Source organism: Bactrocera latifrons, unplaced genomic scaffold, assembly GCF_001853355.1.
Source record: "Bactrocera latifrons isolate USDA-ARS-PBARC rearing strain unplaced genomic scaffold, ASM185335v1 scaffold_28, whole genome shotgun sequence".
In the NCBI taxonomy this organism is placed as follows: domain Eukaryota; kingdom Metazoa; phylum Arthropoda; class Insecta; order Diptera; family Tephritidae; genus Bactrocera; species Bactrocera latifrons.
In genome coordinates this window covers 1,424,358-1,447,453 of record NW_017536407.1, presented here as the reverse complement: position 1 = coordinate 1,447,453, position 23,096 = coordinate 1,424,358, and the positions used below count along the sequence as shown (strand labels likewise).

Here is a 23,096-nt window from a genome sequence, read left to right as displayed (position 1 = left end):
GCGCGCAATTAAAAATTAAATAAAAAATTAAAGTTCAATTGTATAAGGAAAACTTAAAAGAGATATATGTATGCATGCATATAATGACCGTTAAAACTAAAACTAATAACATAGTCGTGCTGTAGAAAACAACTTCCACACATATACTCGTATATCTATATGGATAAGAAAATTCAATGTTTCTTTGTCAAACAATTTTTAACTTTCTGAGTAAAGCTTTTGYACAAATTTGATTAAAAAGTCAAAATGTTTAAAATTTTACTTCGCACTATTTTTGGATTTACAAAAAGGCACAACTTAAAAAAATCAGTAAATCTGTCAGTAATTCTAATGTGTCAAAACTTTGTCATAATTTTCACAATAATTATTGATAAAATCAATCACAAGTGTGAGGTAAAAAAAATCGTGAATGATGCAACAAAATACAGTTATTTTATAAAATGTATTCATTTTTGATTTCAGCTGCGAAATCTGCCGCGTCTGGAGCAAATCTATTTTGTTATTAATGGCGCGATTTTGCTTGTTATTGATTTAATTTGTTGCAGAAGCGATATCGAGAGAAATCGAACAACCAAATTTTCAAATATTTCTTTATAACAATATACAAGTTTTAATGAAAGGCACATACACATATATTAAGAGTTCTTCGAACTCACATCTTAAAAAAAATTTCACATACACTTCCAATAACAGTTGAAAATAGAAATGAATTCCAATTCTATAAGTGGTACTGTTTTTCTGCTAGTAAAAAGTTTTGCTTAGGTCTACATACGTACTCGTTCACAAAACAGTGCCTTTTGTGGACAATATGAAAATCACACAAACAAAAAAAAAACGTTTTTTGGCTAATTATAATAACATGAGTTAAAAAATATATATTTTACTAAAAAACAAAAAAAAAAAAATAATAATAATTAAAAATAATAATAATTAAAAAAAATGAAAAGTTATAAAACACTTGAAATATATATAATGCATGATTAAATCAAGTGATATTCTTATGTATAAAACTTATATTGACGTTTAATTTAAACTGKTAAGAGGTTTTTTTTAAGGGTTGTAAAGGGCTAAACATACCAAAATGAGAAAATATCACTAATTTTCACTAAAATGTTGTTAAAACATAGAAAAGTAAAGAATAAGGTTTCAATATTTTTGTCCATTAAAAACAAATTGTATATCAAGCTACTTAATAAGCTTCCAAACATAGTTCAGCGTTGTTAATGAATTGTAAAACATAAAAGAAAATGTGAAAAAAGAACGAAATGTATAGTCAATGCATGCAAAAAAAAAAAAAAAATTCAATATTTGTCCAAAAAGACGAAATTTAAAATTAAACTACATTAAAAATTATATTTGCAATGACTTTTACAAACAAAGTGAAACTTGTGAGTACGATACTGAGAAAGATTTCGGCAGAACTCTTATCGTCATGAAATTCGCGTATATAATTAATTATAATTATATAACGGATGTGAGCAGCAATGTAAACATAAATTTTGCTTTGTTTATAAGAGTACATAATGTAATGTATATAAAGTACTGCAAACGATTTTCTTTGATATCGATTAACAGCKAAACACGGAGTTCAGATATTTCGCCATTTATTATCGTATATTAATGTTTATGCCATGCAAACGTCAGCGTATATATATTTTCATTAATTATACTTTTCATTAATTTATTTAATTAAAATAATTCCGTTTTGTATATTTCCATTATTTGGTGTGTGTTTCAACTAAGTAAAATATAAACTCTTCGTAGCCTTTAACCTTTAATTCTAAGCGAACATTTTACACATAATAACTATTGTCATGTGTATATATATAACTTGAAACCCATACCYTACTTTCGTACCACGCTTTCAGAAGAAAGCTGCTGCTGCTGCTGCTGCTGGCGTAGCTCCTCGCTGATCTTTAATTTATGGCGTCACATTTGCTTCACCAACGCACACCGGCAGCGCGGCGCAACTTCGTTATACTGCTCACAGGTTGAAAGCCGAAAGATAATTCCTTGCACAACAACAACGCCACCAGTGATATACACAACAACTGTGTGGCAGTCAAGTGCTCGAGACGYGCTGACGCGGATTTCGGCTCATTGGAGAGTGTGTGGAATTTCTCAACTTTCGTATAATCGCTGAGTCCGGCTAAGTTTTTGGTGGCGGCACGCATCAAATAGGTGGTATTGGCTTCCAGATTGTTGATGAGAAAGGTTGCGCCTGTAGTTGGTTGGAGAGAAATGTAAAACAGAGTTGATTTACTAGGTTACTGTGTGGAAGGTAAGCTATTGGTTCAAGTCTTCAAATGGATCGCTCTTGCCAACTTATAAGAATTATCTTTATCTCAACTTGTATCCCTATTTTTGGCTCTCTTTCTCTTTACTCCATATTTCTATCAGCTCTACATATATCTGTCTCTATTTGTACCTTTATCTTACTCTCTGTCTCTATCATCCTTTACTTTATCTTTATCACTATCCATATCTCTCTCACTTTCTCTCTGTTTTTATATCTGTTATATCTCTGTTTTTATATCTTCGACTTTATCTTTATCTACAACACTATCTTTATTTCTTTTATCTTTATTTTTGGTTTCTGTATCCATGAAGTATATATAGGTATATGTATGTATATCTACTAGTATATCCCTTTTTTATCTTTATCTGTCACCTTTTTCATTTTTATCTTTTCCAGATCGAAAATTTTAATTCCAAATCAAAAAATGAGCTTTCAGGGCTCCTGACACTTATTCAGCTTAAGAGAATGTTAGCTGAAAACACCAAAAGCCTGTACAGTTTATCACGAAATTGCATGCCAGCCTTTCCCTCCTTTTATATAGACAATTCTATATTTACCATCTTCGAACGGGAAGTCTCGACGCTTAGCATTCGTCCATTTGCCGGCATCCGACTTGAATTCATACTCCGTCATATATTCAATACGAAAACCATTCACCTCCATCAATTGTTCCGTTGTTGACGGAGCGGTGCGTGCCGGTGAGACTCGCACCGAACCAACATCCACATCGAATGTGTTCGAATTGAAGCCACGCAATTGTAGTACACTGGGTGGTGGTGGCTTTACGCCACGCTTTAGTACGGTGTTGCGTTCAATGGCGCCCAACTGATTTTCGGCCAGGCAGCGGTACGTGTCGAATACGTCATCGTTGCGCGCATGAATCGTCAACGTGGATGCATAGTAATCCTTCTCGATGACGTGGTGTTTGTCGTTGTGTAAACGTTTCTTGTTGCCATTCTTGTACCAGGTGAAATTGGCTGGCGGCTCAGCGATTGCCTCGCACGCTATGGTCACACTTCCGTTCGGGTAGACATACTGCACCGGTATGTGTTGGCTGTATCGCCAGATTGGTTTATCTGCAAGGATTCACAACAAAAAAAAAAAAAATGTATGCCGCGCATTGTGCACTTTGTTGAATGGTGTGTTGACTGTCGATTGTTGCTGGCTGATGAAATTTTGATAGCACAGAAATGCAAATGGAAATTGATGTCTGTCGGCGGCAGGTTGCAAGATGCTATATGCCATTTGTATGCGCGAGATTGCAGCCGGTTGCAAGTGAGTTAGCGGCAGTGCTTGCTAAACCGGTGGCTAGCAAAAACTAACCGTAGCTATTCAAAAGAAAGGATACCCGGTGACCCCGTCTAATACCCATTCTAGTGATAGCGGGGCTAAGCAACCATTCCTTTCYAGCGTATCTGTGACCTGTGACCTATATTGATCTTATCAGAAAGTAACTCGATGCCATCGATAACGAGGTTAGACATTCTCTAACCTGCCTTGAATACACCGTTACTGAACTCAAGCTTAGTATCGCCGCCCTGCTATCGGAGTGGATAGCCACTTCTCTGAGGAAGGTTGTACTCCGAAGCAGTAAATCTATGGTTACATTAATGACACATGAGTAATGACGAGTTCCTGATAATACATCCCTCCAGCAACCTTCCTCTCAAGCTTTAATCTAACCGTAAAGAAGGTCACACGCTTCTTCAACGGCTACTACCCAGCCACGGCTCCCTAGCTTGTATATGGACAAAGAAAAAATACCTACAGTTTGGTTTCGTGAATTCATGATCCAAAAAATCATATTAAGTTGAACGAATAAATGGCATGTTTWGAAGAAATTTGSCCGTAGAAGAAACTGAGGATATGACAGGAATCAAATCACACACTAAAAATGTGAAATAGATCAATTAATTCGATTCTATGGCCAAACTTTCGAATTGAACTTAGGTACTACCAATTTTGCTCGTCTGAAGAAATAATCACTCAGAGGAGGCCACAGCTGATCTTATAGTAGAGGAGTTGCGTTAAAACAGAACAAAGCCAGGCTACACGCATTGCTAATGACTCGAAGGAGCACCTGACACCAAGTGATTACTAAATGTTCCTGTCAATGTCGAATATTTTTACTGATGCAAAATTCGTCTAGAAAGAAATTCTGAGAATTGTCTGACCCAATTATTTACAATAAGGACGACGGATTTCCATAGAGGGATGATAATTATTATGATAATTACGTTAAAAATAAAAACAAATTATCGAACAAAACGGTGAATATTTGACTTAAATCGAATTTTCATAAAAATCATAATTTCGACTCACATCACCCACTAAAATAAGCTGAAACGCCTTAATTAACACATTTTAACTTCTACGAATTTGGCTCAAATTTATATAAAAAGTTATTAGCCAGCAGATCCCAAGCACAGCCACAAACGCGTAAATACACGATTGTTAAGCGAATATGTGTCTATGTATACTTGTACCAAGTTTGTAGCACCTGAAGTAATCAAAAAATCATTTGGGCGTGAAATTGAAAATCGAAAAGTTCGTCGTTGAAAATAAGTGCAACGACCAGCGAGAGCAAGCTGCCCAAGCGTAAGAGAAAACGAAGAGAGGAAAGACAAAAAAAGTTAGTCTAATATGAGTGTGTTTGCTTCGAATTCCATAAACACTCCTTCAACATCAATTATACTTCAAAATTTCCGATACACAACTTTCAGGTAGTGTGTGAAAACATTATAAGAAAACAACAACAGCGTTGCAAACTCAGTCAAAATTTAGCTTGCAGCAAAATCTAAAAGTAATTTAATGGACTATACACACTTTACGAATATCGAATGAGAAAATAAATAAAAATATTTATTCAACAATGCACAATGAATGCACAGGAATGCTCGCCTGAAGTACCAATAAACCGGGAGTACTCACTTGTGTATTATATGTGTGGATTTCCTGACGTCAAAGCCAACCTAAATGCGTAGGAAATCTCCGAACGCAGGCACACACTTTAAACAACCTGCAGGGAAATGTGGGTTGGTGTAACAATACTTTTTGATGGAGTCGATTACATCCTTTTGAAGTTTAGAATTCATTTTTTCACTGTCAACGAGCAATACTATTTGAGGCCGGAATTATGGGCTGACAGTTCTTGGTTTTGGGACCACGACAATTGCATCAACGCACACTGCATTGTTTCAACGAGAGTTTTTCCACCAAATTTTCAATCAATATCGTTTAGATCCTTGTTATTATATTTCTGGCTAGTCAGCAAATTATCTCAACTCCATAAGACGAGAGCCATAGATCGAACCTCGGTCATTTCCTAGCAAATTTTGGCGACGAATCAAGTCTTTAATAGCYCACACCAGTTCCGGACCATTGAGAAATAAACCGCACCAACTTGAAGCTTAAGAGCATCCAATTTCCGCCGAGGATGTCGTCACATGCAACAGCTTAGACAATTTCTATCTTTGATATAATAGCTAYAAACAATGCAACATATATACCAATGCAAGTATATATTTAATTTATATTCAAATGAGTTTAAGGCTGGGGAACTGAAGCAGAAACTCTTAATAATAGACCAGCTGTAATACGGTAACTCTATAGTCTTGTGTAACGTCCGTAAAAGTGTTGCTTTGTTCTATTTTTGTGAATTTCGCCTTCGAATGCATCACCTGATATTAGCCGGTGGTAAGCTCTTAACAGTAAATTCTAATAACAGTATATGACTTTTCGAAAAACAATTGGATATTTTCAACTCTGTTTTCGGTCGAGTGAATCGAAATACAAAGCAACAAATTGTATTCTGCCGAGTACTATGAGCAGAATAGAATTACCTGGTTGTGTTGAAAGTTGCCAGTGTGGAAAATTAATCAAACAATATTGAACAATGGCAAATAAAAGGTAAAAATTTGATTTTCAAGAGCGCAAGAGTGTAGTTTTAATTAAAGATGCTGTAGTTTAGTTTATAATGTTCAAATATTTCTAAATGCGTCTTTTCATTAGGTCGATGAAAGGTCGACAAATTTGTAAGTAAGAAAAATTAATTCTTGAAATTGAATGTGAATAAGTACTTATGATAAAAATGTAATTTAGTATTGCCAATTTCTACCTTACCATCTCTATTACTTTTATAATTCTTAATGCCTACACTGGATCATTCAGAGAAAATTCAATGCACAAATACTAGAGCGGCCAGAGATGGAGATAGGCGACGTTTCAATTGATGAAACAAGTTTATGGCGATGACTGACTATCTCGTAGTACAGAGCACGAGTGGTTTCAACGTTTTCAAAGTGGTCGTGAGGACATACTAAATGACAATCAACAATTGGGGCAGTCAACAATCCGTGATTACCGGAAATTCCATCGAAACTRTGCGTGAATTCATCAAAATCATCATTGAAATTCATGAAAATGGAATTGAACATCTCCAAAACATCGATTTATCGCATTTCGACCAAACATTTGGATTTACGAATGGTGTGTGCACGGTTTGTTCCGCACAAATTGACTGACCACCAAAAATTGCTCAGAATCCAGCATACAAAGGACGCTTGTGCCCGATACTAAAAACCACATTTTAACCATTAACCACTCCTCGTATTCACCTGATATGGCACCGTGCGACTGTTTCCATTTCGGAAAAAGGAAGAACACTATTTCGTATAAAATAAATTGATTTTGCCGAAAAAAGCTATTTGTTCTGTTTTTTTTTTTTTTTTTTAAGTCCTGTTTACTTTGGAAAGCATTTTGTTTATACCCTTACCGCCCGATTTACTATAAGATAGCACATTCTCAAGGATGATACTGTCGAAATCTGGCCGATCGGAGTAATGGTCTTGTTTTGACCGTACGTAGAGTCGGTCGTGTTCGAGGATTTTACAAAACCAAAAATGGGTTAGGTACTGGATATGGTAACTGAACATTTGATGGCAATAGTCCCAAGTTGGTTTAAGGAATTCCAAGATGGGCCTATGTCGGGTTTGAGGAGCCATGCCTTAATATCCCTAAAACCATTATCATGCGGATAACTCGCAAAAAATTTATGATATCGTATTTGCTTAACACCTACTAAAGAAGGGTGAGATATCTCAGTCGCGCAACCTTGTTCTGGGTACTGTAGCGGGTTAAATTTCTACATATCAATAAGCGACCTCAACATATCAAATTATATGCAGCATGATTCGTGATTTGCATTTCCAACGAACCCCACTCATCTAACACCATCCTCCATATGATCCGACCCTATTGAAACAGCATGCTTTGCGGGGCTACTGTTAGATGACTTCGATAACTAACAACCTGAACCATACCACCCAAGCCAGTACTAGTTAACCACTACAACAACAACAACATGAGAAATACGTATAGATGGGTGCCTGATTTTCGACTCCGGACAAAAAACGTAATCATGAGACTACTCTAACACAGTGATTGAAGCTGATAAAGCGAAATTCAAATAAATAATGTTTTGTGGATTTGCGGTGAAAGCTTCAGTTTTCTAAGATTCGCATGATGCGATCAACATCAATTGCCTGGAAGAGAGCAACGAAATTTTGTTTCCAAACATGTGACTCGCTGAGTAGACACTTGAAACGAGTGAAAAGGTTATCGCCGTTACGAAACCCTTCATTTAAGTTCGAATGGGGCAGGGTCAAATTACTCGAGATAAAAGAATATTTGGTTCGGTCTAAAGTTTACAATTTAGTTTCGTAGACGTTACCGCCTCACAAATTGATGTGCTTGCAGCCCCTAAGTATGTTACGTGCAGGATACCACTTTATCGGTAGTCTTATAAAATGTTCATTGGGGAAAAATTCGGAATTATTTAACTCTCCGAAATCTAGAAATGCGTCGATGGTAGACCAACAATATTTTCGTGTAAACTTTTTCAAAATATAACATTATAATAACAATGTATCAATGACTTCTTTAGTGACCTAGGCATTTAGAAAATAGCTTTGCTGAAACATTTACGAGTTGATCACGTTTGGAGCGTAAACACGTTTCGGCCTAATCTCAAGCAATACTCATAGCGATAAATCAACGCAGCTGTGGAGCCACAAAAACCTGCAGAAAATTGTGGAAAAATGGCATTCGCCAACGGCAATAAAAATCGAATTCGAATTCGAAATCACTCAAGAAACACTAAAAGCTCATCAAAAGCAAACATTAAAATTAGTTCAGCGCCGGCGAAAGGTGGCAAGCAAAGGCATAAAAATCGATTAAAACTGCGTTTTCGACGTTCATCACGTGACCGAACGCCGGTGGCTGCACGCAGGTGGGAGCGCAGCTTCACAAAATTGTAAAACGATGCACGAGCGAATGCAAGCGCTGCACTCATATATATGTGTGTGCTGTTGTTTTTACGAAAAGTCCAAGAAAATGCTATCATGTGGAAAAAAACACAAAGCCACAATCAATTGCAGGCGGCGCAAGTGGCATTTTCTCAGCGCCACAGAACACCATCCACACAAAATCACCACCGTGGGAGACGCAGCACATGTGTGTGCACCCGTGTGAGTGTCTGTCTGTGTGTGTGTGGCAAGTTTGTTTACGTGAGTCACGAAAACACAATCAAGAGACCTGAATGAATTGAAAGCCAGCGCCGTGTGCAAACACAGACAACAAAACAAACACAAAAAATGGTGGATTTGAGCCGGAATTCGGGCACTCCAAAAATAAGGCCACACACGCGTTTACAAGCGCACACACATGTTCGTATATGTATGTGTGTATATGAAGACTCACAACACACCAAAGCGAATATTTGCGCAACAATAGCAACAAAAAAGCAGCAATGCAATTTACAAAGTAATTTTTTTTACAAGACAACTCGGAGATAATAAAGAATATGTCCACAAATGCAAAAACAACAGCAAAAGGTAGAAAAAAAAATAACAGCAACAAACAAACGCAATTCGCTACTTTTTCGGCCATTGCGCTTAGATATCAGCAAATGTTGACGGAAATAGTCTAACAAAAATAACAACAACAAAAATAGTATTCCGCGCGGAAATCATCGGAGATAGCAAAGTGAACACACACACCAACTAGCCACTAACGACTGCCAGCTGACAAATGCTTTGGAGCGCGCATGAAAAGCAGTGGCAGCAGCAACTCACACACAAACAAATAAAAAAGCACATTGCGAGCTGTGAGTTCAAATGAAAATTGCTGCCAGTCCGCCGGCAAAGGAAGTGTGCGCGGCTTATGACATTTCCTATATACTATATATAATATCAATGTATGTATATACATACATTTATGTTATGTTATGTAACAATGTAGGTTAGTGTGGCTATTGGTTAGTATGGCTATTGCATATATGTGTATGTATGTATGTATGTGTATTTATAGGCAGTAAACTTCCTACTCACGTTCGATTTTCATCAAAATGGTGCGCTCCTGCATGTCCGATGCGATTGTGTTCACTTGGTAGGCGCGGCACGTATACTCGCCAGTGTCGTTCTGCGTTACCTTACGGACCTGTAATCCGTCAGCCAGTATTTGGAATTTCGTTGTGTTGCCCGTAAATGCTGTTAGAAGTAGAAAGCAAGATAAGATACAATACAATTTTGCGCCACATTTTGTTATTGTTGCTTTATGTTTTGTCCTATTGTATATTTGTATATTTCGGACATGTATTAGATGGATGTGCTTTTTCTCACACATTTTATTATTATTAGATTTGCCATTGCAATCGAAGAAAAGTGCATAGAAAAAGTTATATTTATTTTTTGGGGATGATGCATGATAATGTAGGTGTGTGCAAGCTGAGGTACTAAAATTGCCACCTTTTTGTGAGCAGATTAAAGCATRTAAATAAAAATAATATTTTTTTAAGGCGAAAACGTTTGATCAAAATGAAAAGGATCCTATTTCTTTGCTTGGCTTCAGAATCTTACGCGGGCGGTGTGGTAAGTATTTATCCTCAAATGTAAAATCGAACTTTTTGAAGCAAGAAAAAACGTTAAACTAAAATACCCTACACAGCAGCATAATATATACCCTTCGTATGCTACAAAAGGGTATGAAAAGATCTTTATATTGATTTTGTTCGATCAGTTTGTATGGCAGCTATAGGCTATAGTAATCCGATCTGAACAATATATTTGGAGATTCTTGTTTTGTCATGGACAAAAATCCATGCCGAATTTCGTGAGCATATTTTGTAAAATAAACAACTTTTCCATACAAGAGCTTGATTTTGATCGTTCCCTTTGTATGACGGCTATAGGCTATAGTAATCCGAGCTCAATAATTTCTTCGAAAGTTACAACTTTTTATTAGACATACATTAAGCCATGCCGAATTTCGTGCAGATATCTTCCCAAATACAAAAGTTTTCCACACAAAAATTTTATTTTGATCGCTCAGTTTGTATGGCAGACATATGCTATAGTGGTTCGTTCTCAACAAGATGTGTGCAGATTATAGCTTTATCTTGGTCAATACTTTATGTTAAAGTTCGTGATGATGTATTGAAAAATCAAAAAGTTTTCCATACAAGGACTTGTGTTTCATAGATCAGTTTGTATGGCACCTATATGTTATAGTAGTCTGATATCGGCGGTTCTGATAAATGAGTAGCTTCATGGAGAGAAAAATACGTGTGCAAAATTTCAGATCGATATCTGAAAAACTGACTAGTATTAAAGGACTTCTTCTTTACTGGCGTAGACACCCGCTTTTCGGCACCCATTAAAGATACCAAATACAGCCAGGTCCTTCTACAACGGAGTGGAAGTCTTCCTATTCCTCTGCTTTCACTGGCGGGTACTGTATCGAATACCTTCAAAGCTGCAGTGTTCTCATCCATCCGRACAACATAACCCAGCCACGGCAGTCGCTATCTCTGAATTCGCTGATTTACATCAATGTCGTCGTATACCTCGCACAGCTCGTCGATCCATTAACTTCGGTATTCGCCGCTGGCATTGCGAAAAGGACCATAAGTTAACCGCAAGTAAAAAGAACTGACTAGGCTTCTTCTGCGTCGATGCAGCGCTGCCAGTGTGATTTCCAAGCATTGAATGTTGATTGGATCTCCTTTCATCGGGTTTTTCAGGCGAGGAAACTAAAAAGTCCGGTGGTCATATTTCGGCTGTATGTCGGCTGTGGAAGCGTTGGAATACCGGCTTTGGTTAGGTAGATGTCCACAAGAAAGGCGGTATGAGCCGGGGCGTTGTCGTGGTATAACTTCCACTGACCGAAACGCGATGGAGGAAAACCAGTCTTATTACTTTCTGGACAAACCCTGTATAGCAAAACGGAAATAATGATGGAATTGTAGTAGTGGACTAGTTCGCGTATATACAGTTAGACGGATAGACACACGGACATGCCTAAATCTACCCAGTTCGTTCGTCATGTTGATCATATGGATATATAGTTTAAAGAACTAACGTTTCGATACGGAACTTACACAATTCTTAGCAAACTTAGTATACTCTGTTCAGGGTATAAATATCGACAAAAAGTATTCGAAAAACTTTTCTCAATATTAAATCAGCACGTACTGCCTTATAATTAAATGAATTTTCGCGTAATTAGAAAAAAAACTTTTCCCTGCAATGCACGTCTCCGAAAATAAAATGGCTACTTACTAACATACACTGCTTCATATATAAGTAGTTAAGTATATATATACAGTTAAATGAGTAATTGAGCTTACATTCAACAATAATTGGCTGTCCGTTGTAATACCAAGTGACATTTGGTTGCGGTTCGCCCTTCACYTCGCAACGTATGAACGCATCCTTTCCCTCCTTCACTGTGAGTATGGTGAAGTTCTCGGTGAAAGCGATTTTTTCTGCAACAACAAAGCAAGACAAAAGAAAGTTGTGTAAAGAAAGCGTTAGCACGTAAGTTACAAGACAATAGCGACTTTAATGAGCCGCCTCAACAGACGACTTTTCCGCTTTAGAGGTAAGCATTGTTGCACCGAAGATATTTTAACACTCCACATGCACCTCACTTGCGGCCTCTATGAGGTTTGACACTCAGCGGAGCTACTTACGATAGACAATGAGCTCGAAAGATTTCTCCGCTCTATCTCCGTTGGCATCTTCGCAGCGCCACTTGCCCTTGTCGCCCAGCGAAATGTGTGTGAAAACAATTGTGAGTTGATCTGTGGCGCACGGCGAAAAAGGTTTGAAAAGGTGAGTCGACAGCGGCAGCCGATGAACAAGACGGCGCAGAGGTGTCCAGAGGGTGTTGTAGAATCACATTTCGTGTATGGCCAGAGAGGGAGATATGAAAAAAAAAGAAAAATTAGCAATGATTTGTGTTAATAACGCCGTTTAATAAGCACTCAAGGCGGCAACAACAAATACACGCACGCATCCACTAGACCTAGACGTCTTTGTCTAGTGCTCGTAAAGCATAGCGGCAGAGACAGTGGTATGCGCTCGGCATGCATGTTGGAAGCCGTTAATTTAACACTAACTCCTCGCACATACCTGGCGCACTCTGCTCGATGTGTATGCGTCCTTTGTGTTCCTTAATTATTTCGCCTTTTGGCGAGCGCCACACCAGCTGCGACTCCGTTGTCGTGCTGCGGCATTGCACCAACAGTGAATCGTTCGTGTAGCGCACCAGCTCGTGATCGGAGGGACTAAGCGAAAGCATATCATGACGACTGCCCAGCACGGTAGCTATAAATAGAGACACAAGGAGAGAAAGATAGAGAGAGGGAAGACAGAAGAAGGTAGATTGTGTGTATTAGTAAATTAGCAAATGCAATTCAGTTCGATTTATTATGGTTGGCTGTGGAAAGGTGAAAATTTATGAGCCCTAGGGCAATCGCAGCAAAATGTTTGCTTTCGCACGCTATAAATTTTTGCAAACTTGAAGATAAGTAAAATTAAGTAAATTTGAAGTATCGTGGCTTTCTTTGTTGAAGATACTAGCTTATGCTACAGAAAGGACTTCGAAATCATTGATTTAACTTTACTGTCTTAACAAAAGATTCATATCGTTACATCTACATCCAACTGTCTGGTCCAATAATTTGCGACTTCGGGAACAGAAAAATCAAAAGAAAGTAATTCTTTAGGCCGACGTTTGCCCAAACTCATCACTGGCGTCTATGGATTTTTGGTATTTATCCTGTACAACACTGTTTGATTGGCATTTTTTCGAAAAATTTAATCTTACGAAAAAAATAATTTCTTTAGTTTTCGAAGTCCAACACTTTTCGAACTATTTTTCGAAATAAGGCTCTTCGAATTTCTAAATTGAAAGAATATATGAAAAGAACAATAATTTCTTAATTTTTCGAATTCCTAAATTTTTCGAACTTTTTTTTCGAAATAATACTCCTTGAAATTTTAGTTTCGAATTTCAAAACTTAACTTATTGAAAATGTTGACATCCTCCATCATGTTATTTCAAACGTATATAACAATTTTCGGACAAGCCTGTATGACAGCTGTCACCCATTTCGAAGCCGAAAACATAACATTTTGAAACATAAAATTTGTATTTTTTTTTTTAACATTCCACTTTTGATTTTGGAGGTTAAATCCGGAAATCGTAATTGAAAACAAGACGATTTTGCCTTTACGTATTAAGAATACCCACAAATTCGTCAAAACCCCTCAGCGGCTACTGATTTCAACTAGACGACCAAGTGATACTGGAAAAAACACTGTACAGGTTCTGAAACATATCAACCTAAAAGATGCCAAACCTAGTTTAGTGTTGTGACACTCCCTTGTTTCGGAATAATACCTTGAGGAGAAGTCGGTCAGGAGATATTTTACTTACATTGCTGCGACGTGGAGACCTGTAGCTGACTTTAATGGATAATTCCATAATTGTTTTGAATTTTCTCATAAAAACTCTCTTAAAAGACTTGAAGAGTTATGAAAAAATGTTTAGCTCTTTTGACAAACACATTTTGATAAAAAAAAAAGTTACGGTCTACACAAAATGAGTTGTTAAAACCAAGATATATTGCCTAATCTTGTTGAAACCACGATCGTTCAATCAACAAGCACTTTTGGTTTCACAACTACTACAACCTGAGTTGTAAAATTTTAAAAGCGCTTATCTCAACACGCATTTCTTAAATCGGTTGACGATGGTAATCAAAAACTATGTTATATAACCAGGTGAAATTTTAGTTGTAGCTGCACTGATGACATACGGTATATTGATATGGTAATCAATAAGGGAAAATACATATGCCATAAAGCGTATGAAAAGGGTGTAAATAGCAGCTGGTATCTGCATCAGAAGAGCTGCAAGTCGTCAGGCACTAAACGTTTCAAGTTTATGGTAAAAAATGGAATATCAGAGTGTTATATGTAAGAATCAAAAAATATGCATAATAGAAAAATATACTTTTTGTTAAAAATTGGTGTTGATTAAAAAGCAGAAGAAGAAGAAACATAAGTGCTACAGTACGAATGCAAGGCTTTGCATAAAAGAAGAATCACAGCTATCGGTCGATGGTCTCTTAACAAAGATTCGGAGGTTGTAAAAACAACTTTTTGTATTGTTGGACTTTATCAGTAGCACAGGGCGAGTCAGAGAGGACATAATAGAGTAAGTTTTCAGTTCCGTTGGTTTCACAATGGCCTTTTAAAGGAAAATGTGCATGGTTAGACAACCACTCTACTTGCCTGGACAATTATATTATATGAAATTACGTACTATTTTCTTATTATATCATAGGTGAAATGATTTTAAGAAACTTACTTATTTTCGTTCCATATTTAAGTATTTTTTTTTACAAAATTATGTAAAACTCAAAACTCTCGTACTTTATTAGCAAGCCGTATGTACATTAAGATTCCGCCTTTTATTTTGTTTCCGGTAAAAAGAACTCTTGGCTTACCCTAGCCCGTCGAGATCCTCTTGAAAGGGTCGTTTCAAAGGTTCGCCTAGAGCCGACATTTTGGGTCAGATAAATAATTTTTTCAAACAGAATTTTTTTTGTAAATTCGATTACTTTTTACTAACTCCCAGAAAAGGATATTAAAGGGCCTAACCTTCTTAAGCGATAATTACATCACGGAGAAATCTCCCAAAAGCGAACACTGACCCAGCCAGGCTTTCTGTCCGCTTGAAAAAGATTTACGCTTAATAAAGTGTCCGCTTAATGAAAATGTCCGCTTAATGGAAATGACCGCTTAATGGAGATGCCCGCTTAATGGAGTTTTCACTGCACTTATGTATATTTGAACAGATTAATCATTTCTACGACTTTTTATAGAAAATCGCTACCAGTGACACATAAAATATCCCCATTTTAGTGCAATTTCCACATCCACCTTTCTTCACACAAATTAAAGAAAAAGTTTTTACAAATATACAAATAAACACTCAGCATTTGAGTATGTCTTTGCTACGGATGGCAGGCAAATGAATATATTCATGTGCATGTAATTTCCTTTTCCATGTGGATATAGGTTACCATAACTGTTTGGTGTTGTTGTTGCTGTTGATATTGCCGTATGTTGTGATGGAAAATATGCTTTCTACATTACGGATTCATTTCACTACTTTCTAGTTAACTTAAAGCAATTTGGCGCAAATATGTAATATACGAAAATGCACTTAAGCGCACACCCACTGCTGCACACACACACGCACACATACGCGCACGTCCATGTGAACTCACTCATACCTTTACGTAGAAGCGCATATGCGAAGAAGAAGACAACTTGGGCCGAGTTATGGGGTAAAAATTTGCAGAAAATCTGAAATTTGAATTTCCACTTTGCATGCAATGTTGCACGAACAAAACTGCCGCCAGCTTGCTTGCTGCTTACTTGGATGTCTCAAACTGTGATTGCACACACATACATATACAAACACATATGCACCTTCATAAACTACAAATATTAATACTCATAAGCTCATGTGCAATTGCTTTATATTTTTTAGGTTAGCAACAGCAATGGTAGTTATTTTGTGGCATGCAACATGTCACTCGTATTGTGGCAGGCGGGCTAAGTTCGGCTTAGTGTAAGTTGCATAAGCAGTTTACTTGTGCGTTTTTGATGCAGCAAATCTGTTAAGACTGCTTATAGTTGTAGTTGTTGTTATTCTTTGCAGATGAGTGCATTATTGGCAGCTGTTTGCAGGCACTTTATGTGGCAGGGTTTCTTTCTACGAGAATTTTGCGTTTCCTCAAATCTAGCATTTGACATGTGTGCTAATCAGAGCATTGAAACTTGGCTTGGCTTGTTAAATTTTGTAATTTCCATAAGCATTTAAGACAACTTTTGTGTCGATGGTGAGTAACGARTGCAAAGACCTCGCACGTCTGTTCCAAATACATTTTTATTACTTATTCAGTTCGATAGCCTTCATTATGTCACAATTTTCTTTGGTCTGAGAGTTTCGAGTGTGCTCAAAGTGGTCAGACTTCGCAAAGATAAGTTCTTCCGCTTTATTTGAAATCCTCAGACAGTAACGGATATTCGGAGACCTTAAGTTCCAGAATTTCTTATCCATGTATAAGTCTTAAGTTAGAATAGGTTAAGTCGTAGGGTTGATCCAAAATCGATTTGTCAGTCTTGGACATTTACTTCCCTTTTTATTACCCAAACACTCCTAAAAGTGGATCAGCAGGTCCTCATAGAACGAGAAGCACTTTGAAATCATCACAAAATTATAAATACGGTTAATATGAATCCCAGCAACTTCGCTAGGCTCTCCAAAGGTGTGTCTCAAGTTACAAGGTTATTCCACCTCGCCTTTCTCCGTACAGCTTTGGCAAAAAACCCCGCACAAAATATTTAATTGTACCACGTGTGTACCTAATTTACAGTGTCCAGTCAGAAATACTACAATTGTGGTGTATTTGACTTGGCTCAGAATAAGTGGTTCGGAGAATCTCTTACGGTTCACTCTGGATAGAAAGGATCTCGCAAAATTTGCGCGCTTTCAATTAGATGAAATTGAGGTAAGTGTACTTTCCTTAGCAAGCTCATCGGCTTTGCAATTTCCGGCCATTCGTCTGCCACCGGGCTCCCATACAAGTCTAATATGGAAGAAGCTTGTTGCTATTATTAAAAAGGTCAGGCACTCCTTAAATAGTTTTGAATGTACAGTCAGCGAGCTCAAAGCTTCTGTAGCCGCTCGGATATCGGTTTGAATGCATACTTGTCTGAAGGACATTTCGAAACAATACATCTTCCGCTACCTTGATGGCAGACATTTACGTTTGAAAGACGTACAGTGTTATGATCCTGGAAAAGGATTTTGTGGAAAACTCCGTGGAGAAGACTCCACATCTTAACCTCCCTCTTAACTTCGATTCACCTGTAAAATAATAATATAATAGCTCACTACTTCTTCTTCAACGACTACGCCTTGCCCACAAATACCTCCCACATGTGTGAGCAGAGAAAGAACCCCCAGGAGAAGAATCCCCGATAGAGTGATCTAGATTGTAAGGAATGTACTCAAAGTAGTGGATAATTTCATCGTGTCCCTGCCAGCGGTAATGCTATGTCTACAGGTGCAAAGTTTAGAATGGCACTGAGAGCCGTTGTTTGTGTTAACATTAGTGCCTCACAAATGCCGATAAAAGCGTTATATGTGTTACAAGCAATTAATTTCGCTTAAGCATTATTTACTAGTGGAAAGCCAGAGCACTATTTTTTTTAGGCATCCTAAAATCTGATATTTTCATCCTGCACTCATCTATATAACATTATATTCAATATTAAGAACTGTCATAATTAGCAGTTTTTAAGTAAACCCTTTGCTGGTGAATTCTCGACTTTACTTAAAGCGTATTTCCTCCGCCATCCATCATTGTAAGCTCATTTCATCGCCGCATTGCGATCTTGTCAATCCTAGTCAAAGTTATTTGCTCGTTATATTTATAATGGATTGACGATGTGAGAAACAGCTGAAAGCTAAAAAAAAGTTACACTTTTTAAGTTTACTTTTATGTATGGCATTATCAGATTTTCAAGTCCTCGGTAAATAAATATATTGCAGTATGAAACTTTACTTTCTACTTAGTCTCACTGCTCTTCAAATACGTTTGTGCTCGACAAACTTTCGCAAAGCAGCATCTGAGCCCACATCTTTTCTGTTAATGCACGCAGGTATCCTTCAAGCATGCATGGTTACTAGTTTTCTTTTGATTGTATTTATTTGAAGTTATGACTGTTTAAATACAAACATATTTATTCCTTACTTGATCTTACTTTTAAACACTCTTTCACGATTTTATTGGACTAATATTAAATATTTTTATATTCAATATTGCAACATTTTGCTACAGACTAAAATATTTTTTTTTTTTTTTTTTCTTTTTTTTTTTTTTTTTTTTCTTTTTTTTATATTTTTTTTTTTTTTTTTTTGCAGACACCAAATATGACTGCAAAGCCTATAGCTGATTTAACGTGACATATGGTCAATTCGTGTAGTATAGATTTGAAATTCGGTGAGAATATTTTTTGAAGACATCATACCTTTATCACGACAATACTTTCCTTAGCTCTCATATAAAAAATATAAATTGGTTTTCAAACTTCCCACTTGACTTTATACCTTATAGTATATTGGTCAATCTGTGAGGTTTCTCAATGCAATTGAAGGAGCCTCTATATCTGGTAAACATACAGTGTCGAACAAACCATATTGAACTGATTTTGGATATAAAAAATCGTATCAAAAACACCAAATTTATGAAAAACCTACAAAAAGACATTGTTAACAAATTTTATGTCAATAAAAGAACAGTGAGCTTTATTATAAAGAAATTTAGGGACAGTGAATCTGTGAAAGCTCATAATCGTGGAGGATTCAAAAATACTTCGAGAACTAAAAAAGGTTCTAGATAAGTCGGCAACTAGCGTGGTTAAAGCCTAAAATTTGAAAGCTCAAGCTGTACTGTACAAAGAAGAGTGTGTGTGGCTTACAATTATAGGGCAGCTAAAAAAAATTTTTATATTAAGAAAAAAAACGACTAAGACGGAATGAGAAGAGTTCGCCGACCAAAACATAAGTGATTAAATCTTTGATACTGCCAAGGTACGGTTAAGCATGGTGGAGGTGGCATTATTGTATAGGAATGTTTTTCCGGGTTTGGTGTTGGACCTCTTCATCGAATTAATGGCATTAATGATCGATTTATAAACAATGATATGCTTGAAAACACCATTTTAAGTGGAATATGCCACTTTCATGGTCGTCACAACAACAACAACCCAAAGCACACATCGAAAGTAGTGACAAATTGGATCATAACTCAAAGTATTATTGTCCCAAAGTAGCCAGCTCAATCGCTGGGTCTCAATAGATAGAAGAATAGACAGAGAAGGAGTGAATGGAGATAAAAAAATTTATTAATTGATGAATTCTATATTAGATTTTTGACTTAAACTAGTGTTTATGTTCATTGAGGTGCCAAAACGTTTTGAATACCGTCAATAAAGATTGAATAAATGTGTTTATGTACAAATTGAACTCTTACAGTTCCTTTTAATAATTTCTGATCTCCTGAAGAGTTTAAAAAAAAAAAAAAACAATTTCGAAGAGTCCAAATATTAAGTTTTACCAACACATCCTACCAAAAAAGAGAGAACACAGTAGCTTTAATTCACAGCTTTAAAGTCAAAAATACAGCCCGATGAGAAACACCTTAAAATATGCCAAACCTGCCAAAGTCTGTATCCAACAATCAGCCAAGCCTCTGTTCATATTCATGGTTTAAAAGAGCCGAATACTCCTTTCTAATATTTGTAGTACATCAAATACTTCGCGCACTTTTAAGCCGTTATTAGCGCATTCGCAACTTAAATGTGACAGATAAAATTTAAAAGCAACGCAGTTATCTAAATAGTACCGTTCGACGGTTGTCTTCATAATGCTGCCAGCAAATGTCGCTACTCGCTATTCAATAGAGCAAACCCAAATAAACGACAACCAGCAAAAACAACAATAAATGCAGAAGAAACAACAACAAATGCCAGAAGAAAAAACAACAAACAAAAATATGTATAAAATCAACAAGAATGAGCCAAAAAATACATCAACAACAATAACACAAACAACGCAGTGTATGCTGTGAAAACAAGCGGTGGTGATGAAAGCGGTGAAGTCGGTTGATATCACAGAATAACGTCTACTAATGTCGAGCGTCACTATAAGCCAACAACAAACCGCGCTTCCACACATTTCCGGTAACATGGCAATGTTTCCTGCTACATCCGCCAGTGTGCCGCCTCCCCGCTACGCGCCAGTCGTTATTTTGCTGTACAATTTTCGTTGTTGTTGCTATTTTTTTTAGTGGGCGCAATGTTGCAATATTTACCTGGGCAATAAAATTTTATGTAACAGCCATGACCGCAACATGTGCAGTTAATGACCGAAAAACGAAAACCGCAAAGCGGTGACGCGCAACGCAACAAATAGCCAACAAACACACATACATAAGTAGAAGCAGAAGCACACGCGAACAGACTTTGGTGCGGCCAACGTGGTGCGAATGGCAACTGTTACGATCGCTAGCACTCACACGCAGCCTGCACTCGCACTCACACACACGCACACACACGCACACACACACATAAGTGCAGTGGTGAATACATAAAAGCTCTCACAATATATGCACATTTATAAGTGCTCCACTTATATGGCATACAAGAGCACTAACACACACTAACACGCACACACATGTTCGCATATTTGTTTAACTCACTGGTTGTGGTGCCACAGTGCGTATACGTAACCATTATGTGGCCATGCCAAGCACACTGTGACCGCTATAAACGCTGTAATTTAACTGACTGTGGCAAAAAAGTAACAAAAACAACTACAAATATAACAACAAAAGGCAAAAACTAAAAAGTGTTTAAAACCAATCGCAACAACAGCAACAACAACAACGCTTCAGTATTGCTATGTAAAAAAAAGAGTTTAAAGCGCGCTGTGTGTGCAAAGCACTGCTCCGTAAAGCCATAAATGTACGCGAATTTATATGCGCATTATTAAACGCACGGCCGGCCAACAACAGCAAGTAAAAGTTGCGTCAGGCGATGAACTGACCACTGTGTGCTTACAAGCAGCGCCGGCACTTCGCTATTTGCCTATTATTACATACAAACAYAYATATGTTTGTGTGCGYAAGCACATATGCGGCGCKTACACAYAAACATACACAAACACATGTTCATTTATAGCAAGTTTTCCAACATTTTCGCACGTCTAGGAAAGCATTTCGCGAGCTTTAAAGAATTTTTCTTTTTATTATTATTTTTCTTTACTCTTTGTATGCTGCATGTATGTATGTGTGCGCCTTTGGTTTACTGCATATCAGCGCTGTAATTAATTGCATAAAACCGTGACATATTAATTATTAAGCTTTGACTTTGCCATACGCTTCAKTTTTCTTTGCAGTTTTAATTAGCTTTAAGCGGCAAGTAAAAGATGAAGTAACCGCACACGCRTGGACGTGACATTAAYGCGTTTGTRGGGTGGATAATCGATGTGTTTGCTYATTTGCCCCGCAATTTGCATAATAGTCGATGAATTTTTCAAGAATTAATATGCAGTTGAATGGAAACATTCACAAATAAAGAAGTTTCCGTGCAAAAAATTGATTTTAATGGTTCAATTTGTATGACAGCTATATGCTATAGTAGTCCGATCTGGCACAGTTGCTTAGGTCTTATAGCATTGCCTTGGATAATAATCCATGCATAACTTCGTGAAAATATTTCGACAGGTAATCAAGTTTTTCATATTTAAAAGCTTTGTCACATAAAAACTTGATTACCGTCGTTCTGTTTATCTGGCAGCTATCTGCTATAGCAGTMCGATCKGGRAAATTTCTTTARATATTATAKCSTCATTTTGGGCAATAATTAATGTCAATTCTTATGAAGATATCTCTACAATTAAAAAAGTTGTTCATATAAGAACTTAATTTCTATCGTTCAGTTTGTATGGCAGCTATATGCTATACAAGTGCGATCTAAATAATTTCTTCACAACTCATAGCATTATCTGGGGCAATAATCCGTGCCAACTTTGATAAAGATATCTCATCAATCAAAAAAGTTTTTCATATAAAAATATGATTTTAATCGTTCAGTTTGTAATAGACGTGTATGATATGATAGTCCGATCTAGAAAAATTCTGCAGATCTTATAGTGTTACCCAGGAAAATAATCCATTCCAACTTTAATAAAGATATCTCGCCAATTAAAAAAGTTTTTCATATAAGAACTTGATTTCGMTTGTTCATTTTGTATGGCACCACACTTTGCTTGTGCTGCTGTTTTTACATCTTTAGAATCCTCTGAACTGAAAAAAAACTTTGTGAACCAGTATCAAAACAGTTAAAAATGATAGTCGCAGTCTTTTGCTTTAACAAGGTTTGATCGGTCGGTTGATACTTGGTGGGATATTTCAAAGTAAAAACGAAATTTTATTGAAATTATCTATATTACTTAGTTGTTATAACTTTTATCACTTCTTTGCTTAAAAGGTTTTCAATTATATACGGATTAAATAAGAATCATTTCATCAACAAAAAGTAACCTATATGGCTTTTGCTTTTCTTACACGAATATTCATTAATGAATATATAAACATAACTATATTCACGAACACTTTCACCATCGATGCACATGTACATGTAGTGGTGCAAATAAATGTTAATCGCTTCACTTTTAATTAAAATCAGTGGCAAAGTAAAAAATATATGGCATGAGATCGCAAAGTGCGATGACAACGGTAGCCAACAGCAACAATGACCACTTGTATCTACACTTGTGCTCACATAATTAAGCCACTGCATAGCAA

At 36.8% G+C, this 23,096-nt stretch overlaps 1 protein-coding gene across 1 annotated transcript in view; it reads right to left on the bottom strand.

The window, feature by feature from the left end:
- Positions 1-1,911: 1,911 nt before the first annotated feature.
- LOC108970092 (neural cell adhesion molecule 1) overlaps positions 1,912-23,096 on the bottom strand; it is a 289,712-nt gene continuing 268,527 nt past the window's right edge. The window contains exons 2-7 of the mRNA XM_018935235.1: positions 12,772-12,966; positions 12,330-12,440; positions 11,985-12,122; positions 9,688-9,846; positions 2,857-3,375; positions 1,912-2,221 (exon numbers count right to left, since the gene is read on the bottom strand). Of these exons, the coding sequence (XP_018790780.1) occupies positions 1,941-2,221; positions 2,857-3,375; positions 9,688-9,846; positions 11,985-12,122; positions 12,330-12,440; positions 12,772-12,966 (1,403 nt within the window). The 3' untranslated portion in view covers positions 1,912-1,940. The remainder of the gene's footprint in view (positions 2,222-2,856; positions 3,376-9,687; positions 9,847-11,984; positions 12,123-12,329; positions 12,441-12,771; positions 12,967-23,096) is intronic.